Here is a 15283-nt window from a genome sequence, read left to right as displayed (position 1 = left end):
TAGTGTTGTCATTTTGCCACGACTCCGTGAAGCATAAGATATTACAGTTTTGAATGTCCTGTTGGTAGTTTAATCTTCCGTTAGGTCATCATTTTTATTCTTCAAAGATTGCACTTTTGCTAGCAGAATGGAAGGAAGTTGGGGTTTATTCGATCGCCTACGAATTCTCAGAAGGCAGCCCGCCCTCTGGCCACTTTTTCTCTGCCTCCTCTTCACGCAAACTACGGGGATCTAGGCCTGTTCCCGAGAAAGCAGTAAATCATTCACATCAGGCTCATTCAGACTTGTTAATTCTTAAGGCTAGGGGGCAGTATTCGGAAGTTCAGATGACTGACGTGCCCAAAGTAAACTGACTGTTACTCAGGCCCAGAAGCTAGGATATGCATATAATTGGTAGCATTGGATAGAAAACACTCTGAAGTTTCTAAAACTGTTAAAATAATGGTATGGGTCACAGTCCATTCAAATGCTTGTCTATGGGATATTCAAAGGAATTCCTCCCAGATTGCAGTTCCTATGGATTCCACTAGATGTCAACAGTCTTTAGAAAGGGTTTCAGGCTTGTTTTCTGAAAAATGTATTAGTAGTTGTAGTTTTTCAAGGTGGCTCTCATTTTGACTGTAGTCTTGTGGATGAGGGTGCGCACCTCGTTATTTATCTCCGGTATTGAACATACTACATTCTGTCTTAAATTGTATCATTTATTTACATATTAGAGTACCTGGGGATTGATTAGAAACGTTAGACTTGTTTACACAGTTTATTGGTAACTTTCGGATTCCTTTGTCTGCCCGTTGAACGAGTGGAAGGGGTGGATTACTGAATCAAACGCACCAACTAAACTGACTTTTTTGGTATATAAAGGACTTTATCGAACAAAATGACCATTTGTTGTGTAGCTATGACCCTTGGGATTGCAAACAGAGGAAGATCTTCAAAAGGTAAGTGATTTATTTTATCGCTATTTCTGATTTTTTGTGACGCCTCTGTTTTTAATGCTGGTGTATGAGGGGCGTTGTCCTCAGATTTCACCGGATGTTGTCGAGGTGGGTCAGTAGCGCCCCACCTAGCCCAAAGAGGTTTTAAAGGAAAAAATGGTATTCTGCCAGTCCGTGGTGAGTAATCGCAGTCCTGATGTCCAGAAGTTATTTTCGGTCATAAGAGACGGTAGCGGCAACATAATGTACAAAATAAAAAAGTTACAAACAACGCAAATAAACAAACAAAAAACACAATCGGCCTTCTTCTCCGGCGCCATTGTTAAAACTTCTTAGCGCTAGGCCCATTTTTTTCTCCACTTCCTGCCTGAATGACGTGCCCAAAGTAAACTGCCTGTTGCTCAGGCCCTGAAGCCAGGATATGCATATAATTGGTACCATTGAAAATAAAACACTTTTAAGTTTGTAGAAATGTTAAAATAATGTAGGAGAATATAACACAATAAGATATGGTAGGAGAAAATCCAAAGAAAAACCAACCATATTTTTGTTGTTGTTGAGAGAGACCATCCTCTTAGAAATGCAAGAGAAAGGTCATATTGAAAATTAGCTCCCTGTATGCAATTCCTATGGCAGTCTGTGTTCAAGGTTTCAGGCTTGAAAACTTCAAAAAACAAATAAGAAATAACAGTTTTAGTAGGACAGTCTTGGAAATGTGTGTATGCGCGCGTCATGAAGACATTATGCACCTGCTAAAATCAGTTTCCTATTGAACATACTTCTTTCCGAAATAAATATTATAGTTTGATTACATTTTAGGGTGAGTAAATAGAAATGTTTTCTGACTTGTTGAAACAAAGTTTAGGGGGAGATTTTCGGATTCCTCCTTCCTCGATGGCCCAAACTAAACTGACTTTTTTGGACATAAAGAAGGATTTTATCTAACAAAACGACACTACAGGTTATAGCTGGGACCATTTGGATGACAAATCAATTTCAAAAAGTGAATATTTAATCATTATATGTGAATGTATGAAACCTGTGCCAGTGGAAAAATATTTTGATGTGGGGCGCCGTCCTCAAACAATCGCATGGCAGGTTTTCACTGTAATTGCTACTGTAAATCGGACAGTGCAATTAGGAATTTAAGCTTTCAGCTGACAAGACACTTAAATGTACCTAAATGTTTAAAATCCATAATATTTATGCTAATTTATTTGAATTGCGCGCCCTCCAGTTTCACCGGAAGTTGTCCCGCTAGCGGGACACCGATCCTTTATCCTCACCTGATGTTAAACAGATGGTGAATGATCAAGATGCGTTCTGTGCGGAGGTTCTGCATCACAGCCTTGACGTTAGTCACATAGGAGTTACACACATTCTCCCAGTATGGAACCAGGTACTCTGGTATCTCCTGGGGAAGAGAGACAAAAGATGCTCTGGGGTGAAGTTTCCCATAGTTACAGATCTAAGATCAGCTTTCTTTTTCCCAATCCTAACCTTAACCATTAGTGGGAGAAATGCAAAACTGACTCAAGATCAGCGTCTAGGGGCAACTTCACCCTTCTCCACAAAAGAAAGTCGAATGGGGAAATGCAGGCTCAAACATAGACAGAGACCAGGCCAATGAGTGTAAATAGAAGTTTGGGAGGTCCCTCGTGGCCATCCATGGCTATCGCAAATGACTCAACTCAACCTTATCGTTCTCGACCTCCTTGATTTCAAGAATGAGGGCAGAAGGACCAATGCCTGGTTCTCTTTGTTAATTGATTCGTAATTTGCCTGAACCTTTATGCTGAACACATCCATGCATTCTGACTGAGAGCTAATGAGATTATGCATTCTGACTGAGAGCTAATGAGACTATGCATTCTGACAGAGCTAATGAGACTATGATTTCTAACTGAGAGATAATGAGACTATGCATTCTGACTGAGAGCTCATGAGATTATACATTCTGACTGAGAGCTAATGGGAAGAGAAAAAGCCCATGCAAACCTATAATGGTTCTCTTGTCTTCCACCAGTACAGGGTAAAGTTCCCCTAGGTACAGATCTAGGATCAGCTTCTGTTTTTCCCTATCCTAACCTTAACCACTAGTGGGGGAAATGCAAAACTGATCCAAGATTAGCATCTATGGGAAACAACACCCTACTCCTACTGTACCTTGGGAAGGGGCTCGTCCACATACACCCAGTGTGTAGTACCTGGGGTGGGAGCAAGGGGCTCTGTAGGGCTGGTGTTCACACCATGGGAATTCTCAAAGGAGGAGGCTATGGACAACGTTCTAGAATGCCCCACGGCTCCTCCTGGAAGCAATGGGGAAAAAGGGATATTTTATTTTTTAAAGGAACGGGGCAGTCCCACTCCTCTCATATTCATTGTTTATTGGATCGGATATAGAAAGGAAATTGAGTGTCTTTCCAAAGACCCTAGGCCACCATACCTCTTTTTTTAATTTTTTTAAATGTGGTTTAAAAACAGTGTGAGAGCAACTGTTGTTTGTTGTAGAATGTTACTAATAGCTAGGCTGATATCAGTAATGGACCTGATCCTGACTTGGACAGCTTAAGATGGACATCTTTCCCTTCGGATGTGTTCTTCTCGATGTTGCTCTGTGAATCTACAGAATGGAACAGAACTGTTTGACCACATGGTTCTCTTGTCTTTGAAACAAACTGTCCCAAATGGTACCCTATGCCTTATATAGTGAACAACTATGGTCAAAAGTAGTGCAGTATGTAGGGAATAGGGTGCCATTTGATACACTGCGTGGTTGTTAGCCGACCTTTGGGGGAGCGAGAGTTGGACTTGGAGCTGGAGCATTTCACAGGTGGAGTCAGGCCCTCCTGGGTGAGGGTGGAGGTGGACTCAGTGGGAGCTGGGACCGCAACCGGAGTTACCTGGACGAGAGCAGTTGAGACCGCTGGTGCCTTCCCACTGTCCAAAACAACTCCCTCACCTGGTGGGTCAAAATAATTACACATAGAACCACTTTAGGAACAGTAGGCATCTCACTGGGCAATTTTAGAGTCAAAGTAGCATTAAGTCAAATCTCCCATTTTGGGGAATTAATATCTTATCTTAAAATCAACCATTCCCTTAGTGCCCTGTACCTTTTTCTGACTGCATCATGGCCTGGTACAGGATGGATTCCACTTTTCTAAAGAGCATGTCCTCCGACATCTCAGCATTCAGTCTCATCAGAATGCTCTGTTTACCAGAGAACCACTTCTCCAGCTTGGGCCAGGTATCCTGGAAGGCTGTGATCCTGCAGTGATAATAACAAAGGCTGTATTCATTAGCGCACACCATAGCTAAATGTTTTGCAATGGAAAAAATTGTGTTTGTTATTGGACAAATTAAGGTGGGTCCCCTCCCTGTTTTGGCCCGTTTTGCTTCTGTTTGGTTCCTAGTGAATACACTCAATGTGTGAAGAGAACAATGGTGTGTCAGTGGGCTAGTTTAAAAGTTCAAAGACACTCAGAGCCCTGAAAATCACTTACAACAATGTTAGAGATGATGTACTCAATAATCAGACCTGGGTTCAAATAGTATTTATTTTTCTTTCAAACCATTTAGTTCTACTCGATTGATCTTGACTGGCACAATGTCACCAATGGAGTAGTCCCAAAAGTGTAATGCCCACCCACTTTGTCACCTAAGGCAGTCTCGATCAAAGGCTCAAATTATTGGAAGGAAAACAAATACTATTTGAACCCAGATCTGCGTCTTGTGGTCATCGTACTAACTGTACCTGTGCTGGATCTGTCTCTTCTCCAGGCTCTTGTCCCTGGCGATGACAACATTGTGCTCTCTTGCAGGGGCACAGCTCTCCTCACCAGCCCCAGCCGGGCCAGAGCTCTCCTCCTCATCTACAAACACAGTCCGTCTGTGTCATTCATTACACACATGAAACTCATATGACATGTGGAGAAGGTCGAGAGCAGCGGTGGGCAACTCCAGTCCTCGGGGGCCTGACTGGTGTCACACGTTTTCTCCATCCCCAGCAAACACAGCTGATTAATCAAATGTCATTCTAAACTGAACATCATGATTAGGTGAATATTGGAGTCAGGGGTGTTAGCTGGGACTGGGGCAAAACTGTGACACCAATCAGGCCCCGAGGACTGGAATCGCCCATCCCTGGTCAAGGGCTTCAAGTTCCTCGGTGTCCACAGATCACTTGAAGACTTAACATGGTCCTCTCACACCAGAACAGTCGTGAAGGCACGGCAACGCCTCTTCTCCCTCAGGAGGCTGAAACGAGTTGGTATCCTCAGGAACTTTTACAGTTGCACAATCGAGAGCATCCTGACTTGTTGTATCGCCGTCTGGTAAGGTAACTGCAATGCCCATGACCAGAAGGCCCTACAGAGTGTGCTGCGAATGGCCCAGCGCATCACTTGGTGCGAGCTCCCTGCCATCCAGGACATACAGTGTATTCGGAAAGTACACTACACCCTTGACTTTTTCCACATTTTGTTACGTTACAGCATTGTTCTAAACTTGATTAAATAGTTTATTCCCCTCATCAATCGACACACAATACCCCATAATGACGAAGCAAAAACAGGTTTAGACATTGGTACAAATTTATTCAAGACCCTTTACTCAGTACTTTGTTGAAGCACCTTTCGCAGCGATTATAGCCACAAGTCTTCTCGGCTGTGACGCTACAAGATTGGCACACCTATATTTGGGGAGTTTGTGATTCTGCTTAGGGTCGTTGTCCTGTTGGAAAGTGAACCTTCGCCCCAGTCTGATGTCCTGAGCGCTCTGGAGCTGGTGTTCATCAAGGATCTCGCTGTACTTTGCTCCGTTCATCTTTCCCACGATCTTAACTAGCATCCCAGTCCCCGCCTCTGAAAAACATCCCCACAGCATGATGCTGCCACCACCATGTTTCACTGTAGGGATGGTGCCAGGTTTCCTCCAGACGTGCCGCTTGGCATACAGGCCAAGCAACAGGTTCAATCTTGGTTTCATCAGACCAGAGAATCTTGTTTCTCATGGTCTGAGAGTCCTTCGGATGCCTTTTGGAAAACTCCAAGCAGGCTGTCATGTGCCTTTTACTGAGGAGTGGCTTCCGTTTGGCCACTCTACTATAAAGGCCTAAGTGCTGCAGAGGTGGTTGTCCTTCTAAGGTTCTCCTATCTCCACAGAGGAACTCTGGAGCTCTGTCTGAGTGACCATTGGGTTCTTGGTCAACTCCCTGACCAAGGGCTTTCTCCCCTGATTACTCAGTTTGGCCTGGAGGCCAGCTCTAGGAAGAGTCTTGGTGGTTCCAAACTTCTTCCATTTAAGAATGATGGACGCCACTGTGTTCTTGGGGACCTTCAATGCTGCAGAAACGTTTTGGTACCCTTCCCCAGATTTATGCCTCAACCCAATTGTGTCCCGGAGCTCTATGGGCAATTCCTTTGACCTCATGGCTTGGTTTTTGCTTTGACATACACTGTCAACTGTGGGACCTTAAATAGACAGGTGTGTGCCTTTCCAAATGATGTCCAATCAATTGAGTTTACCACAGGTGGACTCCAATCAAGTTGTAGAAACATCTCAAGGATGATCAATGGAAACGGGTTTCACCCGAGTCTCATAGCAAAGGGTCTGAATACTGGTGTAAAGATATTTCTATTTTTTTGTGCTATTTTTTTCTAATAACCTGTTTGTTTGCTTTGTCATGATTGGATATTGTGATGTCATTATATGGTATTGTGATGTCATTATGGGGTATTGTGTGTAGATTTATAAGGGATTATTTTTAATCAATTTTAGAACAAAGCTGTAAAGCAACAAAATGTGTAAAAAGCCAAAGGGGTCTGAATACATGCCAGGCAGTGTCTGAGAAAGGACTGAAAAAAGGCCAAGGACTCCAGCCACCCAAGACATGGACTGTTCTCCATGCTCACGTCCAGCAGGCAGTACCGGTGCATCAAGGCTCAGACCAACAGACTCCTAAACAGCTTCAATGCCCTGAACATAAGAATGTTAAATGGCTAACAACTAGTGCTCTCCCTCTCCCACAGACCTCTCCCATACTGACCCTATGTCCATCCCCAGGTCTCTACCCACTCAGACACAACCTACGCTGCTGCTAAAATGATTGTTGATTCAATGTGTTACTCCTTTAAACTGCTGTCCATTGATTATTGATTGCCATCACCATTAATCTATTTATCCTGCTACTGGTTTCGATTACTCCTGTTTACATGTATATATTACCATTAGTATCTATTACCATTAGTATCTATCTACTTATCCTGCTACTGGTCACTATTACTCATGTTTAGATGGACACTGACCAAAAATATCAACGCAACATGCAACAATTTCAAAGATTTTACTGAGTTCCAGTTCATATAAGGAAATCAATCAATTGAAATAAATAAATGAGGCCCTAATCTATGGGTTTCACATGACTGGGAATACAGATATGCATCTGTTGGTCACAGATACCTTAAAAAAAGGTAGGGGCGTGTATCAGAAAACCAGTCAGTATCTGGTGTGACCACCATTTTCTTCATGCACTGTGACACATCTTCGTATAGAGTTGATCAAGCTGTTGATTGTGGCCTGTGGAATGTTGTCAAACCCCTCTTGGCTGTGCGAAGTTGCTGGATATCGGCACGAACTGGAACACGCTGTCATACATGTCGATTCAGAGCATCCCAAACTTGCTCAATGGGTGACATGTCTGGTGAGTATACAGACCATGGAAGAACTGGGCCATTTTCAGCTTCCAGGAATTGTGTTCCGATCCTTGTGACATGGGGCCATGCATTATCATGCTGAAACATAAGGTGATGGCGGTGGATGAATGGCATGACAATGGGCCTCAGGATCTCGTCATGGAATCTCTGTGCATTCAAATTTCCATCGATAAAATGCAATTGTGTTCATTGTCCGTAGTTTATGCCTGCTCATACCATAACCCCATCGCCACCATGGGGCACTCTGTTCACAACACTGACATCAGCAAACCGCTCGCCCACAAGACACCATACACGCTGTCTGCAATCTGCCCGGTACAGATGAAACCGCTGAAATCGGTTACGACGCCCAACTGTATTCAGGTCAAGACGCTGGTGAGGACGATGAGCACGCAAATGAGCTTCCCTGAGACGGTTTCTGACCGCTATTGCAGAAATGTTTTGGTTGTGCAAACCCACAATTTCATCAGCTGTCCGGGTGGCTGGTCTCAGACGATCCTGCAGATGAAGAAGCCATATGTGGAGGTCCTGGGCTGAACATTTTAGATTGGCCTTTATTATCCCCAGCACAAGGTGCACCTGTGTAATGATCCTGCTGTTTAATCAGCTGCTTGATATGCCACACCTGTCAGGTGGATTCATTAGCTTAGAAAAGGAAAAATGACAAGGATGTAAACAAATTTGTATACAACATTTTAATAAGCTTTTTGTGCGTATGGAAAATGGCTGTGACTTTTCAGCTCATGAAACCTGGAATCACTTTACATGCGTTTATATTTTTGTTCAGTGTGTTCTGACTTTATAAAAAATATTATATTATTATCTATATTATTACTATCTATATTATTACTATCTATATTATTACTATCTATATTACTATTATCTATATTATTACTATCTATATTACTATTATCTATATTATTACTATCTATATTATTACTATCTATATTATTACTATCTATATTATTACTATCTATATTATTACTATCTATATTATTACTATTATCTATATTATTACTATCTATATTACTATTATCTATATTATTACTATCTATATTACTATTATCTATATTATTACTATCTATATTATTACTATCTATATTATTACTATCTATATTATTACTATCTATATTACTATTATCTATATTATTACTATCTATATTACTATTATCTATATTATTACTATCTATATTATTACTATCTATATTACTATTATCTATATTATTACTATCTATATTACTATTATCTATATTATTACTATCTATATTACTATTATCTATATTATTATAATCTATATTATTATAATCTATATTATTACTATTATCTATATTATTACTATCTATATTATTACTATTATCTATATTATTACTATCTATATTATTACTATTATCTATATTATTACTATTATCTATATTATTACTATTATCTATATTATTACTATCTATATTATTACTATTATCTATATTATTACTATTATCTATATTATTACTATTATCTATATTATTACTATTATCTATATTATTACTATTATCTATATTATTACTATTATCTATATTATTACTATCTATATTACTATTATCTATATTATTATAATCTATATTATTATAATCTATATTATTACTATTATCTATATTATTACTATCTATATTATTACTATTATCTATATTATTACTATAATCTATATTATTACTATTATCTATATTATTACTATCTATATTATTACTATTATCTATATTATTACTATTATCTATATTATTACTATTATCTATATTATTACTATTATCTATATTATTACTATTATCTATATTATTACTATTATCTATATTATTACTATTATCTATATTATTACTATCTATATTATTACTACTATCTATATTATTACTATCTATATTATTACTATCTATATTATTACTACTATCTATATTATTATTATCTATATTATTACTATCTATATTATTACTATCTATATTACTATTATCTATATTACTATTATCTATATTATTATTTTCTATATTATTATTATCTATATTACTATTATCTATATTATTACTATCTATATTACTATTATCTATATTACTATTATCTATATTATTACTATCTATATTACTATTATCTATATTATTACTATTATCTATATTATTACTATTATCTATATTATTATTATTTTCTATATTATTACTATCTATATTACTACTATTATCTATATTATTACTATCTATATTATTACTATCTATATTACTATTATCTATATTATTACTATCTATATTACTATTATCTATATTATTACTATCTATATTATTACTATTATCTATATTATTATTTTCTATATTATTACTATCTATATTATTATAATCTATATTATTATTATCACTGCATTGTTGGAAAGAGATCCCAAGGTAAACATTTAACTGTACTGTTCTACACCTGTTGTATCCTGTACTGTTCTACACCTGTTGTATCCTGTACTGTTCTACACCTGTTGTATCCTGTACTGTTCTACACCTGTTGTATCCTGTACTGTTCTACACCTGTTGTATCCTGTACTGTTCTACACCTGTTGTATCCTGTACTGTTCTACACCTGTTGTATCCTGTACTGTTCTACACCTGTTGTATCCTGTACTGTTCTACACCTGTTGTATCCTGTATTGTTCTACACCTGTTGTATCCTGTACTGTTGTATCCTGTACTGTTCTACACCTGTTGTATCCTGTACTGTTATACACCTGTTGTATCCTGTACTGTTGTATCCTGTACTGTTCTACACCTGTTGTATCCTGTACTGTTATACACCTGTTGTATCCTGTACTGTTATACACCTGTTGTATCCTGTACTGTTATACACCTGTTGTATCCTGTACTGTTGTATCCTGTACTGTTCTACACCTGTTGTATCCTGTACTGTTCTACACCTGTTGTATCCTGTACTGTTGTATCCTGTACTGTTCTACACCTGTTGTATCCTGTACTGTTGTATCCTGTACTGTTCTACACCCGTTGTATCCTGTACTGTTCTACACCTGTTGTATCCTGTACTGTTCTACACCTGTTGTATCCTGTACTGTTCTACACCTGTTGTATCCTGTACTGTTCTACACCTATTGTATCCTGTACTGTTCTACACCTGTTGTATCCTGTACTGTTGTGGTGAATAGACGTGAAAACTTGAAACATACAGTCTTGATACCTACTACTGTTTGTGTTGTCATGCCGACCCCTATGGTCGAGGTAACGCTGCGTGACAATGACCATAGGACCTGTGACAACGACCATAGGAGTTGGCAAGACAACACAAACAGATCTGGGACCGGGGCTATGAAACTCACAGGCCTGCTTGGCCGCCCTGTCCAAAACGTGGTCATCAGACACGTCAAGCAGCAGAGCTAGGTCCAGCACAGGAGAGGGAGGAGGGGGCTCCTTAGGCGCGTTGCTATCCACAGACAGGTTGGACCGCTTGATCCTTCTCTTCCTCTCCTTCCCAGTGTCCGAGCCCCCCAGGGCCTTCTCCAGAAGCTTGGCCTGGGTCAGATCGACCGGGAAGCCGTCCAGAATCCAGCCGGAGTCTGCTGGGATTGCCCTGGGGTAAAGAGTAAAGAGATTACAGTCAACACACATTCAACACGAAAGGGCTATTCCTTTAAACGTAGTATTCAATTAGATTTATTGCTTCTAAAGAACAGAATAGGATTTTGTTTGTGTTTAAACCTGATAGCTTCGACTGCAATGTCCACAAGGAGCTCATCTGGGACGGATCTCCCTTTTCTGAGAAACTTTTCCACTGCTGCTCCATGCTGGGCCCTCACAGAGAGCTGGGAAGGATGTTCTTTGTTATTCCGAATACAAGTTCTTATTCTTACAAATTCTTATTTTCAATGACGGCCTAGGAACAGTGGGTTAACTGCCTGTTCAGGGGCAGAACGACAGATTTGTACCTTGTCAGCTCAGGGATTTGAACTTGCAACCTTTCGGTTACTAGTCCAACGCTCTAACCACTAGGCTACCCTGCTGCCCCAATACCAGTCAAAAGTTTGGACACACCTACTCATTCAAGGATTTTTCTTTATTTTTTTAAACTATTTTCTACATTGTAGAATAATAGTGTAGACATCAAAATGAAATAACACATACGGAATCATGTAGGAACCCACATTTTTTTAAACAAATCAAAATATATTTAAGAGTGTGCAACGCTGTCATCAAGGCAAAGGGTGGCTACTTTGAATAATCTGAAATATAAAATATATTTTGATTTGTTTAACACTTTTTTGATTACTACATGAATCCATGTGTTATTTCATAGTTTATTTATTTATATATTTTTATTTCACCTTTATTTGACCAGGTAGGCTAGTTGAGAACAAGTTCTCATTTACAACTGCGACCTGGCCAAGATAAAGCAAAGCAGTTCGACACAAACAACAACAGAGGTACACCAACGGATTAAACAAACATGCAGTCAATAATACAATAGAAAAAGTCTATATACAGTGTGTACAAATGAGGTAGGATAAGAGAGGTAAGGCAATAAATAGGCCACAGTGGTGAAATAACTACAACATTGCAATTAAACACTGGAGTGATAGAAGAGGAGTAGGTAGAGGTAGAGATACTGGGGTGCAAATGAAATAAATAACAGTATGGGGATGAGGTAGTTGGATGGGCTATTTACAGATAGGCTATGTACAGGTGCAGTGATCTGTGAGCTGCTCTGACAGCTGGTGCTTAAAGTTAGTGAGGGAGATATGAGTCTCCAGCTTCAGTGATTTTTGAAGTTCGTTCCAGTCATTGGCAGCAGAGAGCTGTAAGGAAAGGCAGTCAAAGGAGGAATTGGCTTTGGGGATGACCAGTGAAATATACCTGCTGGAGTGGTAGCTACGGGTGGGTGTTGTTATGGTGACCAGTGAGCTGAGATAAGGCAGGGCTTTACCTAGCAAAAACTTAAAGATGATCTGGAGCCAGTGGGTTTGGCAACGAATATCGAGAGCCAGCCATCGAGAGCGTACAGGTCGCAATGGTGGGTAGTATATGGGGCTTGGTGACAAAACGGATGGCACTGTGAATTTGATGTCTTCACTATTATTCTATTACGTAGAAAACAGTAAAAAAAACAAGAAAAATCCTGGAATGAGTAGGTATGTCCAAACTTTTGACTGGTACTGTATATACAGTATTAGGTATAAATATAAACTGGTTGACAAAACATTTATTTTTACTATTCTGATTATGTTGCATCGTGCCTAAGAACAGCCCTTAGCCGTGGTATATTGGCCATATACCAAACCTCCTCGGGCCGTACTGCTAAAATAGAACACCTATGCACCTACAGTGCATTTGAAAAGTATTCAGACCCCTTGACTATTTTCACATTTTGTTACCTTACAGCCGTATTCTAAAATAGATTTTTATTTTAAATGTATTTTTTTATAAAAATCCAACAAATCAATCTACACACAATAACCCAGAATGACAAAGAAAAACAGGTTTAGACATTTATGCAAAGTTATTACAAATAAAAACATAAATATCTTATTTACATCAGTATTCAGACCCTTTCCTACAGTATGAGATTCAAACATTGAGCTCAGCTGCATCCTGTTTCCATTGATCATCCTTGAGATGTTTCTACAACTTGATTGGAGTCCAACCTGTGGTAAATTCAATTGATTGGACATGATTTGGAAAGGCACACACCGGTCTTTATAAGATCCCACAGTTGACAGTGCATGTCAGAGCAAAAACCAAGCCATGAGGTCAAAGGAATTGAAAGTAGAGCTCTGAGAAAGGATTGTGTCGATGCACAGATCTGGGGAAGGGTACCGAAACATTTCTGCAACATTGAAGGTCCCCAAGAACATCATTATTAAATGGAACCACCAAGACCCTTCCTAGGGCTGGCTGTCCGGCCAAACTGAGCAATCGGGGAAGAAGGTCCTTGGTCAGGGAGCCGATCGTCACTCAGACAGAGCTCTGGAGTTCCTCTGTGGAGATGGGAGAACCTTCCAGGAGAAAGATAGAAGACATTCCTCAGTAAAAAGGCACATGACAGCCCACTTGGAATTTGCCAAGAGGCACCTAAAGGACTCTGACCATGAGAAACAAGATTCTCTGGTCTGATGAAACCAAGATTGAACTCTTTGGCTTGAATGCCAAGTGTCACTGGAGGAAACCTGGCACCATCCCTACAGTGAAGCATTTTGGTGGAAGCATCATGCTGTGGGGATGTTTTGCAGTGGCTGGGACTGGGAGACTAGTCAGGATCGAGGGAAAGATGAACGGAGCAAAGTACAGACAGATCATTGATGATAAACCTGCTCCAGAGCGCTCAGGACCTCAGACTGGGGCGAAGGTTCACCTTCCAACAGGACAACGACCCTAAGCAAAGAGCCAACACAACGCAGGAGTGGCTTCGGGATAAGTTTCTGAATGTCCTTGAGTGGCCCAGCCAGAGCCCGGACTTGAACCCGATCGAACATCTCTGGAGAGACCTGAAAATAGCTTTGCAGTAACTCTCCCCATCCAACCTGACAGTGTTTGAGAGGATCTGCAGAGAAGAATGGGAGAAACTCCCCAAATACAGGTGTGCCAAGCTTACAGCATCATACCCAAGAAAAAGGTCTGAATATTTATGTAAATGTTATATTTCATTTTTTTATTTAAAACATTTTCAAATAAAACTGTTTTTACTTTGTCATTATGGGTTATTGCATGTAGCTTGATGGTGATGATGATTTGTTTATCCATTTTAGAATAAGGCTGTAACATAACAAAATGTGGAAAAAGTCAAGGGGTCTGAATACTTTCTGAATACACTGTATGTGTCAGTGTGTAGGTATAAGAGATACATGGTCATGTTAAAATACGTACTGTACTTGCCTTGGGTTTTTTCTTGGCTCCTTGCTGCTGAGGCTCCTGAGCGAGTGGGCCTACCAAACAATAAGACCAAATCAGACAAAAAGCTTGTTTACAGACAGGTCATTCAGGATGAAGTAAGAAAACACAAGTTTCTTAATTTTTTTATTTTACCCCCTTTTTCTCCCCAATTTCGTGGTATCCAATTGTTAGTAGCTACTATCTTGTCTCATCGCTACAACTCCCGTACGGGGTCGGGAGAGACGAAGGTCGAAAGTCATGCCTCCTCCAAAAACACAACCCAACCAAGCCGCACTGCTTCTTAACACAGCGCGCATCCAACCCGGAAGCCAGCCGCACCAATGTGTTGGAGGAAACACCGTACACCTAGCGACCTGGTCAGCGTGCACTGTGCCCGGCCCGCCACAGGAGTCGCTGGTGCGCGATGAGACAAGGATATTCCTACTGGCCAAACCCTCCCTAACCCGGACGACGCTAGGCCAATTGTGCGTCGCTCCACGGACCTCCCAGTCGCGGCCGGCTGCGACAGAGCCTGGGCGCGAACACTGAGTCTCTGGTGGCACTGCGATGCAGTGCCCTAGACAACTGCGCCACCTGGAAATCACAAGTTACATTTCTCATTGGCTTAATCATGTGCTGCTGATTCTCCTAATATTGCGCTCTGGCGTGATGTTTCCCCTACGTACAGATCTAGAATCAGATTGCCCTCGCCCAATCGCCACCTTAACCATTAGTGGGGAAAATGAAAAACCGACACAAG

At 40.2% G+C, this 15283-nt stretch overlaps 1 protein-coding gene across 5 annotated transcripts in view; it reads right to left on the bottom strand.

The window, feature by feature from the left end:
• spef2 (sperm flagellar 2) overlaps positions 1-15283 on the bottom strand; it is a 48087-nt gene that overhangs the window by 16662 nt on the left and 16142 nt on the right. For 2 of the 5 annotated variants that reach the window (XR_004207853.1, XM_020467245.2), the window contains exons 14-22: positions 14518-14576; positions 11359-11462; positions 10980-11230; positions 4696-4813; positions 4055-4209; positions 3727-3900; positions 3487-3561; positions 3105-3247; positions 2225-2352 (exon numbers count right to left, since the gene is read on the bottom strand). Coding sequence is in view for 2 of the 5 variants with exons in the window: in XM_020467245.2 (XP_020322834.1) it covers positions 2225-2352; positions 3105-3247; positions 3487-3561; positions 3727-3900; positions 4055-4209; positions 4696-4813; positions 10980-11230; positions 11359-11462; positions 14518-14576 (1207 nt within the window). In the remaining 3 variants the exon portion in view is untranslated. The remainder of the gene's footprint in view (positions 1-2224; positions 2353-3104; positions 3248-3486; positions 3562-3726; positions 3901-4054; positions 4210-4695; positions 4814-10979; positions 11231-11358; positions 11463-14517; positions 14577-15283) is intronic. The other 3 variants (XR_004207854.1, XR_004207855.1, XM_031817065.1) reach the window with 3 other exon arrangements.

Source organism: Oncorhynchus kisutch, linkage group LG3, assembly GCF_002021735.2.
Source record: "Oncorhynchus kisutch isolate 150728-3 linkage group LG3, Okis_V2, whole genome shotgun sequence".
Lineage (NCBI taxonomy): Eukaryota > Metazoa > Chordata > Actinopteri > Salmoniformes > Salmonidae > Oncorhynchus > Oncorhynchus kisutch.
Note: the sequence above shows the minus strand (reverse complement) of the source record. Positions and strands in the feature narration are given on the sequence as shown.